Source organism: Parambassis ranga, chromosome 2 (assembly GCF_900634625.1).
Source record: "Parambassis ranga chromosome 2, fParRan2.1, whole genome shotgun sequence".
NCBI classification, from domain to species: domain Eukaryota; kingdom Metazoa; phylum Chordata; class Actinopteri; family Ambassidae; genus Parambassis; species Parambassis ranga.
Genome location: NC_041023.1, coordinates 4,464,074 through 4,484,612, shown reverse-complemented (window position 1 = coordinate 4,484,612; position 20,539 = coordinate 4,464,074). Strand labels below are relative to the sequence as shown.

General features: G+C 42.6%; 1 protein-coding gene across 1 annotated transcript; it reads left to right on the top strand.

Annotated features, from left to right (window-relative positions):
* Positions 1–363: 363 nt before the first annotated feature.
* Positions 364–1,797, top strand: galr1a (galanin receptor 1a). The gene is made up of 3 exons (XM_028399468.1): positions 364–1,027; positions 1,299–1,364; positions 1,444–1,797. The coding sequence occupies exons 1-3, from the start codon at positions 374–376 to the stop codon at positions 1,795–1,797; spliced, it is 1,074 nt and encodes a 357-aa protein (XP_028255269.1). The 5' UTR covers positions 364–373.
* The last annotated feature ends 18,742 nt before the right edge of the window (positions 1,798–20,539 follow it).

The following is a 20,539-nucleotide window of genomic DNA, read 5'->3' as shown; positions in this document are numbered from 1 at the left end:
AACATAAAGTCAGCAGCTTTGGGGCCTATTGTCTTGGAATAATAATAACTAAGCATCGCTGATTTACATGAGTGTATGCACCCTTCTATGCAGCGCATGCGCACAGACGCTGCTGTCTAAGTAAATTATGGTGAATGTTCTGTTCATGTGTGAGTCCTTTAATCAGAGTTTTGCAGCGGCTGCGGGTCACAGTGGGGAGGTGTTGGTGGGACCGGCTGCGCGCGGCATGGTGACGTTGCCTGGAGAGGAAGGGGAGGACAGATGCGCGCGCTCCATCCAACCTCTTCACTCAGGAGTTAATCCAACCTGAGCCGGAGCCTCGTGCTTCAGCTGTCACATCAACATGTAACTTCTCTGCATCGCCTGTGAGATCATGGAGCTGCAGGTGGAGAACCACAGCCTGTCCGTCAGCACCGACACCGTGCGGCTGCCGGCGAAGCTCGTCCTGGGGATCGGTGTCGATAACTTTGTGTCTCTGCTGATATTCGGGCTCATCTTCATCCTCGGGGTGCTCGGGAACACGCTGGTCATCACCGTGCTGGCGCGCAGTAAACCGGGACAACCGAGGAGCACGACCAACATCTTCATCCTCAACCTGAGCGTGGCGGACCTGTCCTACCTCCTCTTCTGCGTCCCCTTCCAGTCCACCATCTACATGCTGCCCACCTGGGTGCTGGGCGCGTTCATCTGCAAGTTCATCCACTATTTCTTCACCGTGTCCATGCTGGTCAGTATCTTCACTCTGTCTGCGATGTCCGTGGACCGGTACGTGGCCATCGTCCACGCCAGGAAGTCCTCGTCGATCCGTGTGTGGAGACACGCCATGCTCGGAGTGGTGCTGATCTGGATACTGTCCCTGGTCATGGCAGCTCCGGTTGCGCACTACCAGAGCATCGTGGAGAGGGAGGACAACAACACGTTCTGCTGGGAGGTCTGGCCGGACCACCAGAGGAAGGTCTACGTGATGTGCACCTTCGTGTTCGGATACGTCCTGCCTCTCACCCTCATATCTGTCTGCTATGCGAAGGTGGGTGCGCATGAATCAGGGTGAATGGGAGCGCAGCGTCAGTGGCAGATTCTGGAGCACAAAAATGATTTAAAGTCATGATAGATATATATAGTTTGACAGTCCGGATATATTATGATAAAAATCACAATTTATTTATCTTTGTTTGTTTGTTTTTTTGCGTAAATATGGCTTGTAATGAAGGTGAAGCCCTCCAGGACTGATTGATTTACATTAAAATGACGAGGACTAAAGAAACAGGGACTCAGCTCGTGTCTTTGTGGGTTTGCAGGTTTTAAATCATCTGCACAAAAAGCTGAAGAACGTGTCCAAAAAGTCCGAGCTCTCCAAAAAGAAGGTTGGTGGAAGTGATTTCTGTTTTTCTGCTCAGAGTTTCTCTGTCTTCTGATAAATCTGTCCATTTATATCATCTCCAGACGGCTCAGACCGTCCTCGTGGTGGTGGTGGTCTTCTGCCTCTCCTGGCTGCCTCATCACATCGTCCACCTGTGGGTGGAGTTTGGCTCCTTTCCCCTGAACCAGGCCTCCTTCGTGTTCCGGATGGTGGCTCACTGCTTAGCCTACAGCAACTCCTCCGTTAACCCCATCATCTACGCCTTCCTGTCCGAGAACTTCAGGAACTCCTACAAGCAGGTGGTCTGGTGCCGGGCGCCCAGCGAGTGTCCTCTGAACGACACCAGAGACCTCCGCAGCAGGATGGAGGCGGCGCCGTCCACCAACATCAGCGTGACCTACAAAGGTCATGACTCTCAGATCAGTAAGATGCTCTGACGCCACCGTGTCCAGGTTCTGGAGGGTCGAGGTGGAAACACTGTAAAAAATAAGGTTAAAACAAGATGTTCTTACTATAAAACATGTGTCAGCAGGAGGTAAGAGTCAGTGTGGTAGATGTATTGATCATTATTGTGACGGACAGGTGGTGTCACAGATCAGCTTGCATCAGCTCAAGGTTCATTTTTGGATAACTCAAAAAGTGGGCGGAGTCACCACGCCACATTGAACTTCAAACGTCCTGTATACCGTCCCCTAGTGGATCAACTGTGTAATGACCAAATTTAGGCAGATGAGTTTTGGAAAACTGTTTCGGCAACTTTTGGTCCTTTTGTTTTGATGGTGGATGTTTCGGCTTCTGGTTGATTATTGATGTTTGATAGCATTTGTTTAGCGCCTCAGCCTGCTAATGGTGGTGCTGTTGCACCTTGCTGTTCTATGTGATCAGGTGCTGACTGCATGGCATCATATATATGGCACCAAAAGTTGTGATAAATTCCTTGAAAGCGTGGTGGAGGCACAGCCGTGTTCAGGAACAGTTTCAGCCAGGAGAGCTGTCACATTTTGGCACTTGGATTTTACTTCCTGTTGTTGTTTACGTTGACTTTTTCACCCTGTTTTGTTGACTTTAGCCATGGTTAGGTTTAGGGTGTAACTTGCAGCGTTGGTTTTAGGGGAAAACAAATCATTGTTTGGGTCTCAGACACCATGGTTACAACTCTTCTTACAACACTGACCATGGTAGTGAGTGTTATGCTGGTGTTCCTTGTCGTTTGTGTGTAGAAATAGTTTGGCTCCATAAAATCAAAGAAATTTTTCCTTTTAAGGAAATATATATAATGCACTGAGACCAGGCTGAGGCTCATTGAAAGCTGCACGATCTCTCAGATTCAAACACACCTCAGTAATGGAGCTTGTAAACCACTGAAAGTGAAACTAAGACCTCCTTTATGAGGCCGTCCGACTGAGCTCTGAGTGTTTGGTGAATCTGTACGCTATGTACTGTCGGCTCTTTATCAGAGAACATTAGGTACATGAGAGTAAATAACATTTAAAGGATTATCTCCTCCGCTGTCTCCCTGTCCAACATGTCCGCCCTCTCTGGGATCATTTTCACCGCCTCCAAAAACCACGTGAAGTTTCCAAGGTTAGGCAAAGGTGCACCGACTTCATATGACCACAGGGAGGCACCAGATGTATAAGCATCACCCAAAAAAAAAAGCCTAAACATTTGACCCCATCGTTTGTTTCCATGGTGACTCTGAGCTGTTCTGTGATTGGTGGTTCCAGTTGAATGTCGTGTCCACGTGTAGACGCACACAAAGTGAAGTGTTTTCACATTTATTTACCAGAAACAAACCCCGAAGTGAGTCTGTGTACATAAACTGTACAAAGATATGAATAAATAACATTTTCAAAACCATCAATAATTGACTTACTTAGTTTTTTTAATGCATGGACCACATGTGATACGATCTTTATTTGGTTTACCTGCTTTTCTGATCACAAAGATAACATGTTGTTTCCTGTTTACCCCTCAGGCCGACTGATTTAGATAACTTTTAAAAACAAGTCATCCACATTCTCTTTTCCCCTGCAGTCATTATTAGGCTGCAGGAAAGTGGAGCAGCCTTTTATACTGCAGAGAAAAAGCATTTGCATGTGAATATGAAGAATTTATGCTTTAATATGAGGCCATAAAGAAGCGCAGGAGTGAGGTCATAATGCATCTGAACATGTATTCAGGCTGGAGCAGATGCTGTCCTGTTTATATATTCAGTTTGGATCTGCTGTTAGTGAAAGCAGACACTTAAAATTAGCCGTGCTTACTGTTCTAAACGCTGAAGAGGATAAAGTGTTTATTTACTTTAACAATTCCCCTTTCATTGTTTATATTTAATGTGTTTTTCTGAGAGTCAGTGATGGAAAGTGACAAATTAATGTACTACACTTGTATATATCACAAAAGATTGTCATCGCTGGTTAATTACAGACGGCTTTTTGCAGGAAAATGTGTCTAAAATGTGATGTTTTCTAATAAACGTATGGACATCCTGCAGGTAAATAAAGGCTTGTGTAATCTCCAATGTCAGGGGGATGAGTGGAGAGATGCTGCTCAGTGCAGTTGATGTAAACAGACCACACACCACAGTAAGTCTTACCACACTGAGCTGTGTTCTGCTGAGCCCGTGAGGCTGAATGATGGCGTCCAGAGCTCTGTCTGAGAAAACAACAATACAGCAGCCCTTTAAACTCCACAGTCAAATGTCATTCAATGTATTGTCCAGGGAGCAGACAATGGAGAGTATACAGAGGTTTTGGTGACGCATTCTCATACATTAGGCCAAACGAGGATAAGGAGGTGGAGGAGGTGGAGGAGGAGGGGTGGATGTTGGCTCTAATGATGCTCCAGACTTACTTTAGCAGAGATACTTTTACATTGCGGCTGTGTTTTGGGTCAGGTGGGCAGCAGATATGAGAACAGCGGAAGTTTTCAATGCCCGGAAGTATCGTCTTTACATTCTCTTGGTAAAGGTGGTTAGTGTAGAACAGGAGGCACGGTCCTCCCCGGCAGCAGCTCATCATGCAGGTTGGTTGTTGGCTGACAATGATAGAGATGAAGGCAAAGTAGATGCTGCATGTAGCCCATGCTAGTTAGCATGCTAACTCTTTAACAAAATATGTAGACATCAAATGAAATAAAATCATTTTTTTTTAAGTGTGAGAATGTTTTAAGGCCAAATGTTTTGTTTTCATTTTGTGTAATCAGAAATATATCAATATTGCAGCATATCCAGGCCTAAAACATCTGATAAGAAAAACACAATGTGCTGCAGATGTGCTTTGTTTGAGCTCCCTGACCTCTCTGTTTCATAAAAACACATTTCATTTTTTTTCATAAAGGACTCCGTTATGTAATGAGTTATTTTCCATTAACTGTCAAATGGATTAAAGACACATTAAGGGAGGAAAATAAATGACTTCATTACAAGAAGTTTTTCTTTTCAGTGCTGCTTCTTCCTTCAATAAAAGAAAATGATTTCTCTTTTCTCCTCTGAGACTCGCTCCACTTCATCCCTGAGGCCATTACTGCTGCTGAAAATTAAAGCACGGCCACACACACACACACACACACACATACACACTAATCAACAGCTGCAGTTACTTTAGTTGAACAGCAGATGTCAGTGTTGTACAAACATGGCTGAACATATATTTTTTCTATTTTCTGCAAGCAATAAAAGATAAAAATGAGCTGTCAAATTTAAGTTATTTGTATTTTTCGCTTTCTCCTAAATCATCTATAGTTTCATCTCATTTGCTGCTGGTGGGGAATTCATTCTTGGATCTTGTATGCTAATCGATACTGTTTCCAGATAATCTCTCCCCATTCCTCGTTTCCCTCAGTGGCAGCTGAGGTCTCCATCTCTCCCCTGAGACACACGTCGCACATTCAGCGTGTCATAAATACCATGAGCTAATTAGAAATGAATTGATTGAGAGCATGGGTCAGAGGTGTTTTCATCCATCACTCTAAAAGATGTTTAACAATAGATTACCACACAATAATTCCCGGCGGAGGCTGTAAATAGAGCAGCCGGCTACTTCTGTGTGTGTGTGTGTGTGTGTGTGAGATAAATCTTCTCAATAATATGCATTACTGCATGTTGACTGCTGTTGTTAAAACTGGAGGTTATGGACCATTGCTGGATTATCAAATAATAAAAGAGACTTATTGTGGGTGATTAATTATGACACATTCTTGAAGATCTGTGTCTCAGAATCCAGATTAAAATCTTTGTTTCCTGTATGTTAAATAAATGAATGTGTCAGATTAAACCTGTGGAATCACACATGCAGCAGAATTGATTTAACTGAGCAGTTGGTGGATTTGTTTAACCTCTGGCGCCCTCTAGCAGGTTAACATGCTCAGACAGTCATCAGATTGTGAGTTTACAGACTTCTTTATGTATTCCTCCATATATTTGAACATTATATTATTTACTGTCCTATTATCTGTTTGTGTTTGCCAGAACAAATTCCCTCCATGTGTAAACAGACAGTATAAATCTGATTCTGATGCCAGCAGTAGATGTATCTGTTCATAATAGCTTAAAGGAATCTGTGGTTATAGTGAAAACACTATGCAACGTGTCCATAGTGTAAATAAATTACTTCTTATCATTTAATATATCATTTGATATATTAATACAATAATATTTATTATTATATTTCAGAAAAATAACCATTGACCCGACCTGTAACCATGGTGCTAGCAGTTTTAAACGGGAAGAAGAAGAAGAAGAAGAAGTAGAAGAAGAAGAAGAAGAAGAAGAAGAAAATAGTAGAAGAAGAAGATGATGCCGGCCTCATCTCTTTGCGCATGTGCACACGCAGCAGGTTACAGGTGAGGTGAAGATAAATATAAACGGTTCTTTATTCCTCGTCTTCAAGTTGTGGTGTCATGTCAGCTGCGTGTTGGTTTGTGTCGCAGAAACACAACGGTCCTGTGAGAAGGTGTGTTCTGCTGTGTTCGAGTTCTGTTCGGGTGTTTTGACCGTTAAAATGATGACGTAACGTTCAAGTTTAAGCTAACTTCCGGTCTGCGGTGACGAGTGTTTCATATCTCTACACCAATACACGAATAAACATAGGTTTAATCACATTTGAAGCAGCAGCTGGCATCTGTGTTGGTTAAGTTGACGCACAGAAACTTATTTCAAATGCCAATAAATCAAAATAAATAATAATAAAGAGAAAACATGCCAGATTTTCTGTATATGCAGAGGAAATTAAATTACATCCACATTTATTTACCACTAATCTTGAATCAAACTTAAATGGAAACATGAACCTGGTTTCATCGTCGCCTCTTTTCTCACCGCTAGATGACATAAAATGTGTCGTCAGTTGAACTATAAAGCTAATTTTGGCATTTACAGTAAAGCTTAGGGCCACACATGGTGAGGAGAGACGTTATCATTCTCACTAAGCGACTTATTACCTATTTACTGTGTGAAAACAATTTAACAAAACAGGTTTCATACTATGTCTGTTAGCACACACTGTTCATTTGGTGTTTAGTCCACGTTAATCCTTCAGATTGGCTTGTTATTTATTTACCCGCACAGCTAACATGTTGACATTTTATTGCGTATTTGGGATTTTTCTCTAAAATACTCTCAGATGATCAGTTTAGTTTTATTCTGAAGAGAAAGTGGTCATAAGGCCGTAGAAATGGCACCGATGTGTATTTTGTGAGACGTTTCCGTATAAATCTCGGTTGTGACGCTACTCGAACAGAACCTGACTATCTGCTGGTAAAATATTTATCTGAGTGAAAACATAGATAGAAATATCTCGGCAGAGATAACGGGGGCAGACCCGAGGTTTGATCTCCATCCACCTGCTCCCGGACTGCTCAGCTTTCTGAGGGCCGATGAAAAGATGCGGCTGTGAGACGACCCCGGCAGGTCTGTGCTGTCACTGGCTCTGATTAATGGCCCTGCTGAAACATGTCCAGCCACATTAGAGCCCCATGTATCTCCTAGAGTCCACACAGGCCTGGCTCTTTGTTCTGATGGGAAATGGTGTCAGCCGCTCACTGCTGCTCGCCCAGAAACAGATAAAGATTTACTGTCATCAGAGGCCAGATTAAAGCGCACAAACGCAGACATTGATTTCTGAGAGAGAGGGGGAAAAAAAAAACGACACATTTTGGGGAGGAAACTCATTCCAGGGCCGGCGGAGATATGATCAGCTTATTTGGGAGGTGGATAATATGGAGCCCTTTCCCAGAATGAACTTTGAAAGAAGTAAATTGTAAATATTGATTTCTGAAATGAACTGTCAATCTCACTTGGTGAGATTATTCCTATCATCTTGTTGAGTGGGGGCCAATGAATTCAAAGAGAGTGAGAAAAGGAGGCCTGTTCCGTTAGGGAGCACTCAAAAGAGCTTTATTCGCTTAGTAATGGTTGTTCAGTTTCATCAGATAACAGCTGAGATCTCATGGCGCTGAAAAATGAAATGAACTGTGACTCTTGTCCACACTGAGAGGAGCTCTAATAGACTCTTTCCTCTGTGAACCTGCGGAAGATTGAGACAAATCTGCATGGCTGGATTAAAGACGGCGAGTGAAAACACAGATCAGAGACAACAAAACATTCCTCGGCTTCATTATGATGAATAACCACAGACCCACATCCTCCTCACATTTTCCCACAGGTTCCTGTTATTGGAGCTCATGCTGGCTCTTTGGATCTGAGATAAAGGTGTGAAGGAGCCATGTGCTCTTATGTTTACAGTTCAGAAATATTGGAACAGTGATACGTTTTTTGGCATTTGGCCTCTGTGTGTGTGAAGTAAAGAAGCTCTGCTTTAATTCAGTGGCTTTGACAAAACTGTGGTAATAAACCTTCAGGAATCACAGACACTTTAAGGCCCCGTTCACACTGGGGAAAAAAATGTGGCTTAAGCAGGATTTGGCCGCATCCAGATCAATCCAGATGTGTTTTTTTCCGAGTGTGAACACCTCCAATCCGGCTGAATCCAGTTTGATTTCAAGCCGGCTAGATCCACCCTCGAGAGGTGTGAACGCGAATCCGGCTAGCCACATTATTAGCCATATTACGAGGCGCCACCTAGTGGTTTGGAGAACAGCAAACACGCTGGATGAAGCCGGATTGAGTGCGGACACAACTGTGTGCTAGCCAGATTTTAAAATAGGTCTGAACGCATCCAGCTTAAAGGCTGTCTGGGCTCAATCCTACTCTAGCTGGAATGACTTTCTCCAGTGTGAACGGGGCCTAACACACACACATTCATACATATACACATACACTCATACATATAACAAAACATAATGACTGCCTGTAATGCTTGGATGAAGATCCTTTGCAGTCACTGACTGCTTTTAATACTTGGATAGGACCAGATGCTGAGGTTCCTCCTTGCTTTACTGCAGCCGCCTTCAGCTGCTGCTTGTTTGTGGTTCTTTCTGCCTTCAGGAAGTGAACAGCAGCTTTGTTGGGCTGAGATCAGGTGACTGAATGTCCCATTTCCTTGCCTTGAGAAACTCTTGGGTAACTGTCCCTGTATGCTTTGGCTCATTATCCATCATTATTATCCATTATCCATATGAAGCAGCAAAATCTGTCTGAATCTGAGTGGATAGTATAGATCTATACACTGTAGAATTAACCCTGCTCCTTCTATCAGCAGTCACATCACCAATAAACAGCAGTGACCCTGTTTCATTGGCAGACATATGTGTCCATATCATAACACTGGCTGAAGATGCGCTGCTTTTACTTTTCTCTGCCTCTGTGCAGGCTGGTTTAGCTTTGTGTAGTCTAATCTATTCTGGTTCTGAAGCCTTGTGTATTTTCATAAAACTGTTTCGGACTGCAGACTGTGACACCGACATCGCCTGCCTGCTCCACGTGGCTCTTATTTTTCTTCATCACCAGTGCTGCAGTCGTCCACTGTCTTCTGTGGTCTTCCAGTCTTTTGCTGTTGCTGAGCTGCCAGTTCATTCCTTCTTTTTTAAAGAATGTTCCAGACTGTTGTGTTTGTTGGGCACTCCCAGTGTCTTGTCTGATGGGTTTACGTGTGTTTTGCAGCTTAATGATGGTCTCCTTCACCTCTTTAGACCTCATGTTCAGAGTTCAGTGACAGCAATTTGTTCCATTATAGCCACCAATGTACATAAACATTATGTCCATGTTAGGTCACATTATCAAATCAAACTGTAACACAAAGTGCTTTACAAAAATAAAATAAGACCCTCAGACACACACACATCCATTATATATACCAAGCACCCACACACACACACACTTCTACTTAAATTAAAAACAGGATAAAAGGACAAAAAGATACAGACCAAGGAAACCCCATCATTACTTGTAATGATGGAAAAGCGAGGAGACACTGAGGAAATGGAAATACACATCTATGCTGCTGTGCAATGTTTGTACATAATTCCTCTTATCTTTATTTTTACTGTACTATAGTTTACTTTATTCTATTTAACTCTTGCTATGACTGTCAGTGTTGTATTGGTGCTGGTACCCGAATTTCCCTGAGGGACCTTCCCAAAGTGATTAATAAAGTATATTCTATTCTATTCTAAAACCACATAATAAAATAATAAAAACATAGATCGGCTAGAGCTAAATAGTTAAGAATGTATCATAATTAAGTAAAAAGGTAAAAAGGTAGGTCTTATGTAGTAAGCATGCTCCTCTGGTCGTAACCCACAGTCCTCTAGACGAGTGTCCTGGCAATAAGACACACCTCTTATTGATTTAATTTAAATTTAAATAGCTTCCCGGTCCAAACTTCCACCAACCAATAAGAGAAATATTTTTTTGTCTCCATCCCTCACCAGTCGCAGTGGGTGTGAGGACCTGATCATCACTGCCTGCAGATGTAATCATTATTATTATATTATTGTACCTGATCATGGGACCTGATGTGTTTATTTCTGCTGGTTTTGCATATCAGCCCTCACTAGGTGGCAGTGTGCTTCTATGCAAATCATTCAGTGTCCCTCTGCTGCGCTTGCTGTCTGTCTGAGGAGATAAATCAGTGAGGGTTTAGACAACCTCTGTGCATCCCCTCTCCTCCTCCTCCTCCTCCTCCTCCTCACCTTCCTCATCTCTGATTCCTCAGCAGCTTCACACAGACACCTTCAATTACAGCGGGAGTGGAACTAATGACGGTCGTTTCCAGCAGCACTCCGCTCGGCCTTTCTGTCATTTATCAGTCCGAATGTGTGGAGTGAGCTCAAAAGTTTGGCTTTCCCTGTCTATTTGAATATCTGTGAGGTAAAGCGCTAATCCCTCGCATCACTTTTTCCATTATAGTTAATTGATTTAATGCATAGTGCCGCAGTCTCTGCCTCGTTTTGACAAATGAGGTTCAGAGGGCAGCAGCTGGGTGTGTTCCTATCAAAACCAAGCACGTAATGCAAGGACATGGCCTGCAGCATTTAGTGTCCTTTAATTGCCATTTACATAGTAGGCTAATCATTATTTTTTTTTATGTCCCCTATTGCCCACTATCACCACTGTCAGCGCTGCTGCTTGGTCTCTGGGCAGAAACAATAAGCTGTTTGTCATAAGTGATGGTCGGGTCACCGACTGCGGAGAATAATACCACATTTTTTTGGTTTAATCCACATTGTGCTGTGCAAATGTTTTTAATCGTCCTCCATTTTTAACACAACCAAGGATTATTTTTCATTGTTTCATATATTTTTTGACCCAAAAACATGTAAAAAATAATGAAAAGCTCATCACAAGTGCAAAGTGCTGTCCGTAATCTGACTAAAATCTGAAACTTTACTGATATAAGACAGAAAAAAAGATAACAATTTCCACATCAGAAAAGCTGAAATTGTAATTTTAGGTAATACTTTGAATATTTGCAGCTCTTTCTAAACTGGCTGAGCGGAGCTGACTTTTCTTTTTTCAGGTTGTGTCATTGATAAGAGATCAGAGGAGGCCCGAAGGCTGAAAACCATCCAGTTTTTCATAAAAGAGCAGTAAAGTACTCTCAGAAGGGACATTTTGAACAATCAGAGGTGACATTAAATTTGAAAAATAAAAGGAGAGAGTTTTTAGAATCCTCTTATGATCCCTTTAATCATAGTTGATTGTCAGCAAATGCAAATGGGGACATCAGATTCAGGTTTGTCTCAAACTAAACTGAAGTTTTTTAATTTAAAGAGAGCAGATTCTTCCAACTCAGCAAAAGTCTGTCACTAGCAGCTCCTCTCAAGGCCACTAGAGGTCGACTCCATTGCCGTTGTTTGGATTGAAAGGGAGTTAAAGGTAGGGTAGGAGATTTCATTCTGATGCGCTTTTTGTTAAATTAGTGTAACTTCTCTTTACAATCCGATAGCAACTGATTAGTTCGGCAGTTTCGCATAAAAACGAAGAATATTAACTTATCTATGGAAGCTATAAAACGCTAAAAACATCAGCCAATCCTCCGGGTGGACCCTGTGCGGAGTATTGGCTGGTTGTCACTCTCTTCCTGCTCTGCACGCACCAGAGAGGTACGTGCATGATGGCCGAAGTCACAGACCGCAGCTCGTCTTCAGGTAATGCGCGTCCATGTGATTGGAGGGGCGTGTGTTTACTTTCGAAATCTGACTACCCTACCTTTAAGTGATGTTGAGCACCTTCAAGGTCGCATACTGAGCTTCAAACCCATGTGAGACATTAGGGCCTTCATCCTCTTGTGTAGTCATCAGATGAGGATTTGGGAGTATTTGCATTATGGGCAATGTAGTCAGCTGACTTTTAACAAGGAGGAAGAGTCAAGAATGTGCTGCATATTAGACTGTGTACCTGTGCAGGTGGTGCACGTTTAATTTGCTTTAAAAGACATTTCAGGCGACCAGACATTGGTAGCACTCTTTGAATCAGTGTTTTGAAGACTGTCTGCGCTCTAATGTGTTTGATGACAGTTCAGACAACTAGGTACAGACACACAATTCAGAATTCTACAGTTGTGTTGCTGCGGTCACATTGGGGCATTTAACAACAATGTGTATTTTGTTTGTGCCCAAATTCACATTTTACTTTGTGAGAGTTGACTTGCATTGATTAAATAAGGTGATCGTGTGTTTTGTGTTTAAAATTTTAATCTGTAAAATCGTTGTAGCGCCGTCAGAAATATTCACTAAATAATCTTCCTGTAAAACTCTGTGCGGGAAAAAATAAAAATAAAGGTGCATTACACGCCTCTCTGAGTTTATGTTTGGACTTTCAGAGCTGTTTGATTGTCAGTTCAAACTTTGACGAGCTGCAGTGTGTGTGTGTGTGTGTGTGTGTGTGTGTGTGTGTGTGTGTGTTCCAGGCCTGACCCCTGTTTATCTGCCTCTCCACGCATCACAGAGTAATAATGACAAATCGGGACACTGTTTGCTAATGATTAGCAGAGATTGTTTCAGCTCACTTGTAAAAGCCATGTTTAAGAGCTGTATTTATTGTTCCATTTGCACATTTTGTGAGTGTGTTTGAGAGAGGACTAATCGTTATTAATTAGGGTCATTGTTCTAGTGTGTGTGTGTGTGTTTCTTTTGTATGCAGATGTGCATCTAAGTGTGTGTGTGTGTGTGTGTGTAGCCCGAAGCCATACTCAGCAAGCTGTGACAAAGGTCCATTACCTTGTCTGATCACAACGGCCTGTGATCTATTAGCATCATCTAAAAGCTACATTAGGATGAAGTGGAGACACTCATAAACAGAGCGCTCTGATCAGGCCTTTTAATGGGTTCACTGGTTTTACATGGAACCTCTCTGGCTTATTCCCCCTGGTTTGTAGGTTAATGCATTTTCAAGTACCCACCAGACAACACTCAACTGACAATGAGGCGTATACATCAGCTATTCAGACCCAAACGAGCAAGGATCCACCAGTGAATTCAGATGGAAAGTGAATAGCAGCTGTTGTTGTGGTATTGAGTTATTAATTTACTATCTGCTGATGTGCAAACCCAATTAGAGACAAGAGGTGCATGTATACATGAAAACGTCTTTGTAAACACGAAGCTAGATTATTTATGTGTTTTAAAACCTTTTTGGCCATTTTTGTGATTTAGACGTCTTATTTTTTGATGACATAATCTGCAACAAATTCAGCGATCCACCGTTTTATATGCGCCGTTAGCGTTGTGCACTGCTATTACTGATGCTACCACTAGGAGTCAGCAGAGGCAGATTTTTTTTCCCGGTGGGCTTTAAAACAAGGCAGCACCAAAGCCCGGTTACTGCTTGGTTGCAAACTACAACCGATTACATCCTACTAGCCTGTCAACAACTGCAGTTCCCCCAGTGGCCTCTAGGGGGCTGGCTCCAAACATATGGCATTCCTCACAGGCCTCCATATTTAATTGCAGAAATAAAAAACTAAGGAAATGTTTTCTCTTTGTCTGTAGTTGGATTAACCAGTGGTTTAGATGGACTTGCTGCCACTTGATGACCAATATATATAGTTCAACCTCACAAAATGCCAGATATGACCTAATGATGATTACATCAATGGAAAACATATGAACATATGATCATATTGCCGAACAACATCTGTAATGACAGGAGTCTGAGGTTGTAGTTTCTGTTTTGTTTTCACCTGGTGTCGCATTTTTAATTGTGCCTGGATTTGCCATAAAAATATTGGTTACAGGGTAAGGGGTTGAGTAAAGATCATCTTAAAACACATAAATTCATAATATTAAATGTTTCATTTATGAGAACTGAAATATTAAACTCATGTAGAGCTGTCCTGGTGAAGACAGACTCTTACGGATCATGTTCGAAACACGGCACATAAATATGGAGATGTAGTTCATTATACGCCAAAAAAGACTAATTAATCATTAATCTAATTAATCGAATCATTTTATTCATTTATCTGCTTGTTTAATCCAGATTTAAAAACCGTCCTGCTGCTGCGTCATAATGTGATTTACACATGTTTCACTGAGTCGTATCACTCACTCGTCTTACTCGTGGATTGAGCCTCAGCCGGATTTTCTTAAAACTAAACTCAGCAGCGTTTCAACATTTGAAAGAAAAAAAAGAGAATAACTAAAATGAATAAATCATATTCTGCTACTTCAAAGGTTTTATGGTGTCATCTGTGGAGCTTTAGACCTGAATGTAAATGAGACTAATGCATGAGGTCTGACAGACATAAAAGAAATGTTATTAAGAGAGAACAACGCTGAAATCAATGGAGTGAACTTGAAACACGCTGGAATACATTTACAGCAGTGCCATAATTAATACACACACACACACACACACACTCATATCTGCAGCCTGAAATCCCTTCATTATTTTTTGCATGATTTCTGAGATCTTTTTCAAAACTATAATGGTCGGATGAGTCTTCAGATGCGAGATGAGATGAGCTCAGTAAACGGGGCTGTTTTTGATATGCAGAGAGGGAGCATTGAGGCCCGTGCGTGTTATAAGGCTCACGGCAGCAGCCTTATTGTGTGTGAAATTATCATAACCTCCTGCTACCTTTAGAGGCCTGAGAGATCAGCCTTTGAGCTAAGAGCTTCACTTTATAGGAAATGCAAATGGCTGCGTCTGCAAATTGGATTCTCGTAAACATAAAATAAAAGAAGTGACAAAAAAAACACACACAGAACTGGCAGAGACTAATAAAAGATGACAGCCTGCAGTGACGGAACCACCGCGTGACGTTTTAAACCTGTAAAACCCGAGCAGTTTATGTGTTACTGCGTGTTCTCCATTAAGGCCCGTCTCAGGCAGGAGACTGATATACTACAGCCAAGCGTATGGACGCAGTGTTCATCGAATGAAGGAGACGTCTGTGAGATGATTTATCATTTCATCCTGATCTGTAAGCTGCAGGTTTCGTCAATGACATCATCAACATTACTCAAATCTCAGTGATGCCAGCACATTTTCTAAAGTGATGAAGACCTGCAGAGTCTGAGGAGGGAGCAGGAATATGACACCAGAGCGGGTTCTTTATTTGTCTTGAGTTTAATTTCACTTAAACACAGTTCAGCTGCTGTAATGTTAGTTATTGGTAAGAGACCAAGTTAAACTGGACATGAATGTGATCCATAAAAAACAGAGAAAGAAAGTTAAGGTAAGGAAAGAAGAGGGCAAGAAATAGGAAGGGAAGGGAAAGAGAGGAATGACTGAGAAGGACAAAAAGGAAAGAAGGTGAAAAACAAAACAGTTTAAGGAAAGAACTCAAATGCACAGTTAAATTGTTTAGGGATAAAAGAAAAAAGACAGAGGAAATGAAACAAATAGAACAGATAAGAGATATAAACGAATGAACCCATCTAATGACACTACATGCTTACAGTGGGTCAGTCAGGGTCAAAAAGCTAAAAAAAAATGTTTAAACCTTTAAGAGTCATAATTGAAAGAAAGAAAACAAGTGGAGGAGAGAGAGGAGAGGATTAAAAAGTGAAAGGCAGGATACAAAGGGCGTGAAGTGAAAGTCTGCTGACCCTGAAAAGTGACAGGCTGTTTAGGCGTGCTGTGACCCAGCTGTCAGGGGGACCGCTCTGCTCTCCATCCATCTCCAGCCGGGCCACTGTCACCTCAGCTTCACCCGGCTTCAGTCCATCCAGTGGACAAACGTCTTCACCTCAGGCCCCGCTGCTGACCTCTGAGGTGTTTATTTGCTCGCCCTGAAATGATGGATGATGCCCGAGCTCCTGTCTCCATCTCTAATTGAAGGATTGAACTGCTTTAAACTATCAAGTGTTTTTTTTTGTGATTAATTCGGTTGTTACACGGAGACGAATGGAGGCGACACATCACCAAGTGATGTAAAGGAGGGAACGATTACCTCCAACGCTACAGATAATGATGGAGGAAACCTACAACTGATGCTAGAACGATACAAATATTATAAAATTGACCTGTAGAAAGACTTCAATACCCAGAATTCTGTTGGCTCTTTCCTCTTTAAGCTTGGTACCACCACAAACCTTCAGTCAGAGGCATTAAAGTGAGGTGAGGTGTTGGTAACCCTCAGCTTTGTGGGGATCATGGTGTTTGTATCCAGCTCTCCCATGTCCATGTGCGGTCCATAAGTCTTCCTTTAACACATCTGCTGGCTCCTGCAGACAGTGACACCACCAGCTGTCCCTGTCCGGAATCAGCTTATGCATGGTACCTTTAAACTGGTATCTACTTATATAATGCATTTTTATGTCACTTCGGTCGTACCTTTCCTGTTAAATGCACAGGTCAAAATGTACAAATAAGGCTGCAAAACATGTGTTTACCTTTAGTTGAACAGAGAGCATAGCATTTGTTAAAACTAGGTAAAATAATACTTGAGCTCCACATACCCCAGCCGCTGACTCTCTGCCTTCTAACACAGCTACTATCTGTTTTCAAGGACCCGCTCAGACATCACATAATGAGAAAAGAATTTACTGTACATGTGAGATGATCCAGTAAACTGAGCTGAAGGGTCGTTACTGCGTGGCAGCATTAAACCTGCCAGCGGTCAGGAGGCAGCTTCACTCCTGACACGATACACAAACACACACAGAACTGTAAGAAACTGATTCATTTAGGCTCAGGCAGATTCAAATGAAGTGAAAGAACAGAAGCAACAGTAAGCGCCTCTCTCTCTCTCTCTGTGACTTGTAACAACAACAACAAATCTCCTGGCTGATCCTTTTCAGGCCCCGAGTCTTTATGAGCAACAGATCAGACACATGACAACAGCATCGGCAGCAGCGTCTCCCACTGACGGCTCAGAGTCCCCCTGGAGGGAAATCCTCTTTGTCTGGGCGGTCCAAGCCGGCCGTGCCTTTCAGCAGGATCCTCCAACAGAAGGTGAGGTCAACTATGAGCAAACTCTGCACAAAGGGATCCGGAGCTGGATTTAATGTTTCACAAAGCACTGCTCATATTCTTTGAAGATTTCACCTCCTCCCTCGGTCAGCTCTGTGAGAGTTAATTAAACATTGGACGGCTTGGGGTCAAGCACGGCCTGAAAGTGAAGAACTAACATCCCACAGGCTGCAGGGAGGATGTGTGAATGATTCCTTAAACATCCTGCTAACACACACTTTCATTTGAAAAGAAGATTCTCTCGTTACATTGGAACAGCTGACACATCACCTGACACTTCAGCTGCTTTCACTTTTAAAAACACCCCCTCAGCTGCTTTCACCACTTCATCTCGTCACTTCATCCACTTTACAGACAGCTCAGACGAACATACGACTCACTTCAGCTGATTTCAGTGTTCGTATTTCCATTGACTCCTGAACTGATGTCATTTTTTAGGTTCTTGTTCATCTTCAGATTTAACTTTCTGTGTGCAGCTCGTTGACCACATCACACTTCAGCTCCTTTCAGTGCTTGAATTGTAACTAAATCCTCCACTTCGAGTACTTTTAATGAAACGTCTTTGATTTTTTTTCTACACTTTAAACGCATAATGATCATCATACCTGTGGCGACAACTGTGTTTCAGGTGCACTGACACTTCAGATCCTTTCAGTTCATGATTTCAGTGATGACACTTCAGCTGATGGGTTTTAATGATCAGTTGTGTTCAGGACTTTCAGCTCAGGTTCTCATTTTACACTGAGACTTTTTCAATGCATGCAAATATCAACGCTTCAACTTCCTTCAGTGTTTTCTCCTAAATGAGAATTTCCTTCATTCCTTCATCTTTCAGTCGTTCTGTCATTTGTGTCATTTTAATCAGAACTCTTCTCAGAAGCGCTGAGCCTCCATTTGGCCGCAGCATTTCTTCCATTCTGATATGAGCCTGAATGAATGTCAGTGAGTGTTTGAGTGTTTGAAGCGGAGCTATGTTTCATCTCCCCGCTGACGGAGCTTGGCAGGCCGGCCGTGGAAGCGGAGCTGCTGGCTGCCCTTCCATGTCTTCTGTTGTTGTTGTCTGGAGGCCTCGGTGGGATGGGTAGTTTGTGAAATGACAGGACATGCCAACAAATTGCATCACTTCTGGCTCAGCGGCCAAGGACAATGCCCTGCCATATGCCAATCGGGGGGGTTATGGGTGGAGGGATGAATGGCTCTCATTTCCATGTGGTCCCTTCCAAGACTTGACCCCCCCCCTCCCATCCTGAAACTGCCCTGTTTCAAACTCTCTGTTACCAACACACACACACACACACCATAAACCCAGCCGGGAGGCCGCCCTGGCCAGTGGTGTGACACAGACATACGAGCGCACACATCAGCCATTAGCCAACAAAACATCCAGAGATTCACTTCAATACACGAGCAGGCCTGAGAGTGTCAGTGTGGCTGCAGCGGACACACACACACACACACACACCAACTTCTCTTCTATCAGCAGATCCAAACTTTTCATCCTCCTCTTGTCTCTTATATCCATCTGTATCTCTTTTCTTATTTTAGAGATCTCAACGTTTACATTTTGTGACGTTCCTCCGACTTCCCCTCACAGTTTGGTTTGTGGGTTAAAGGTGAATTCTTCACAGCTGTAAATTCTTGTCTCACTCCTCTGATACTAACTGCTCCACCATGTTGTCGACTACCTTTATTAAAAAAGATTTTTTTTTCTTGGGTAGTTTGTTTTACATTATTTTTTTACTGTCTCTCCTTTGCCTGTAATTTCTGATCTTTGTGTACACTTCCTCTTGAATACTGTTAAATCTTCCTGTGTTCTTTCTTCCTACTTTAGATCTATTTTTTACTTTGTGGTGTATTTTCTGACTTTTTAAGTCACTTTTTTCAAGTGTTTCTAACTTTTGAAATCATATTTGGTCGTTTTATCAGTCTGGACATTATTAGCAGCAATTTAATTTAATTTAGTTTAATTGTCAAAAGCTTGAACTCTCATGTTGTTGGTGTTTGCTGTGACCAGCCGGCCCCTCGTGCTGCAGATTATCCAGCACTCGGAGCTAACTTGGCTTTTTCCTGGAGGCTGGCTCTGGCCTGTGTCTCTTCGCCGTGTCTTTGGGTTTAATCTGAGCGGGGAGCGAGCAGCAGTGATTTAGGAGCTGTTTTTACGTTGACATGATACAAATGAGGAAGGTGCTAGAAGGTCAAGCCGCCTGCGCCGAGGCCATCATCGTGCTAATTGGGACAATATGTGAATGATAAATCAAAGCAGCCTGGCACCGGCTCCTCTGATCACTTTCTTATTACAGTGGCTGCTTCTGGTTCAGAGCGAGTGTTTTCTGTGTTCCCATTGTTGACGGGGCTGAGGTTTAGCTGCTGACCATATGTTTTTAAAGAGCATATGCTGTGCTGCTGAGGGAGGGAGGCAGGAAGCTGTGAGAGGCTTTAACCTTCTACTTGGGGGAAGTTGTGCAGCTAATACTCCAGCCACCTCTTCACTGGGCCGCTGCCAAGTGTTCCTCCAGCCCTGGTTCTGGGTGGAGAGGGGAGGAGAGGGGGGAAAGAGGGACGGGACCCCACAGATGCTTTCTGCTGGTCCCCTCTACCTCGCAGCCAGATGCCGAGAGGGTAAACTCTAGCAGCTACAGGAGCACTGCATCAAGGTTGTGTCCAAAACCGGAGCCTGTGGTATTAGTCACAGAGAGGAAGTGATGTATGACGACAGGTTGTGTTTGGATGAACTCTGGAACACAACCTGAAATAATAGAAATAAGTAAGAATGAGATCATTAAGAGGCAGACGGAGGCAGAGAGCCTGAGTCTGCACTGCTAACACAGTGATGACTGGAGTCAAGAGTTCTGCTGTCTTTGCATTTTCTAGTAATACAAACACAGAAAATCATATTTAGCATATTCATAAAAATGTACATATTTATTAGGAAGTGATCTTTGAGCTTTTTGCTTCACAACAAGCACCTAAACTGTGTGAAACACCCAAAACTTTCCACATCACTGCACTGTTCAGAAGCTCAACTCAGTGGTCTGCTGCAAAACATAGTTAGGCTAATGCTAACTAACTTTTTAGACTGTGGCTAACATGTTATCCAATGGATCTAGCATGCTGAATATATTAATGTTGTGTAGAAGAAGTCAAAATAAAACGGCAGACACAGGATATCGATCGAACGTCTCAGTTTACAGATAATCTGTCAACAAAGCTGCGTGGAGAAGGAACACAAATGTGGGAACCCATCATAATTACACATGCAGATTTATTCTATCAATCTGAAATAATCTTTTCCCCTCTTGTTTTTAGAGAGGGTTGGGTTTGGGGGGCGGGGGCTGTGGATGATTAGCTTCTTTTTG

Coding starts and splice junctions, on each gene's coding strand:
- galr1a (XM_028399468.1), top strand. CDS start 374: ATGGAGCTGCAGGTGGAGAACCACAGCCTGTCCGTCAGCACCGACACC. Junction 1,028..1,298: donor TATCTGTCTGCTATGCGAAG/GTGGGTGCGCAT, acceptor GTGGGTTTGCAG/GTTTTAAATCATCTGCACAA. Junction 1,365..1,443: donor CCGAGCTCTCCAAAAAGAAG/GTTGGTGGAAGT, acceptor TATCATCTCCAG/ACGGCTCAGACCGTCCTCGT.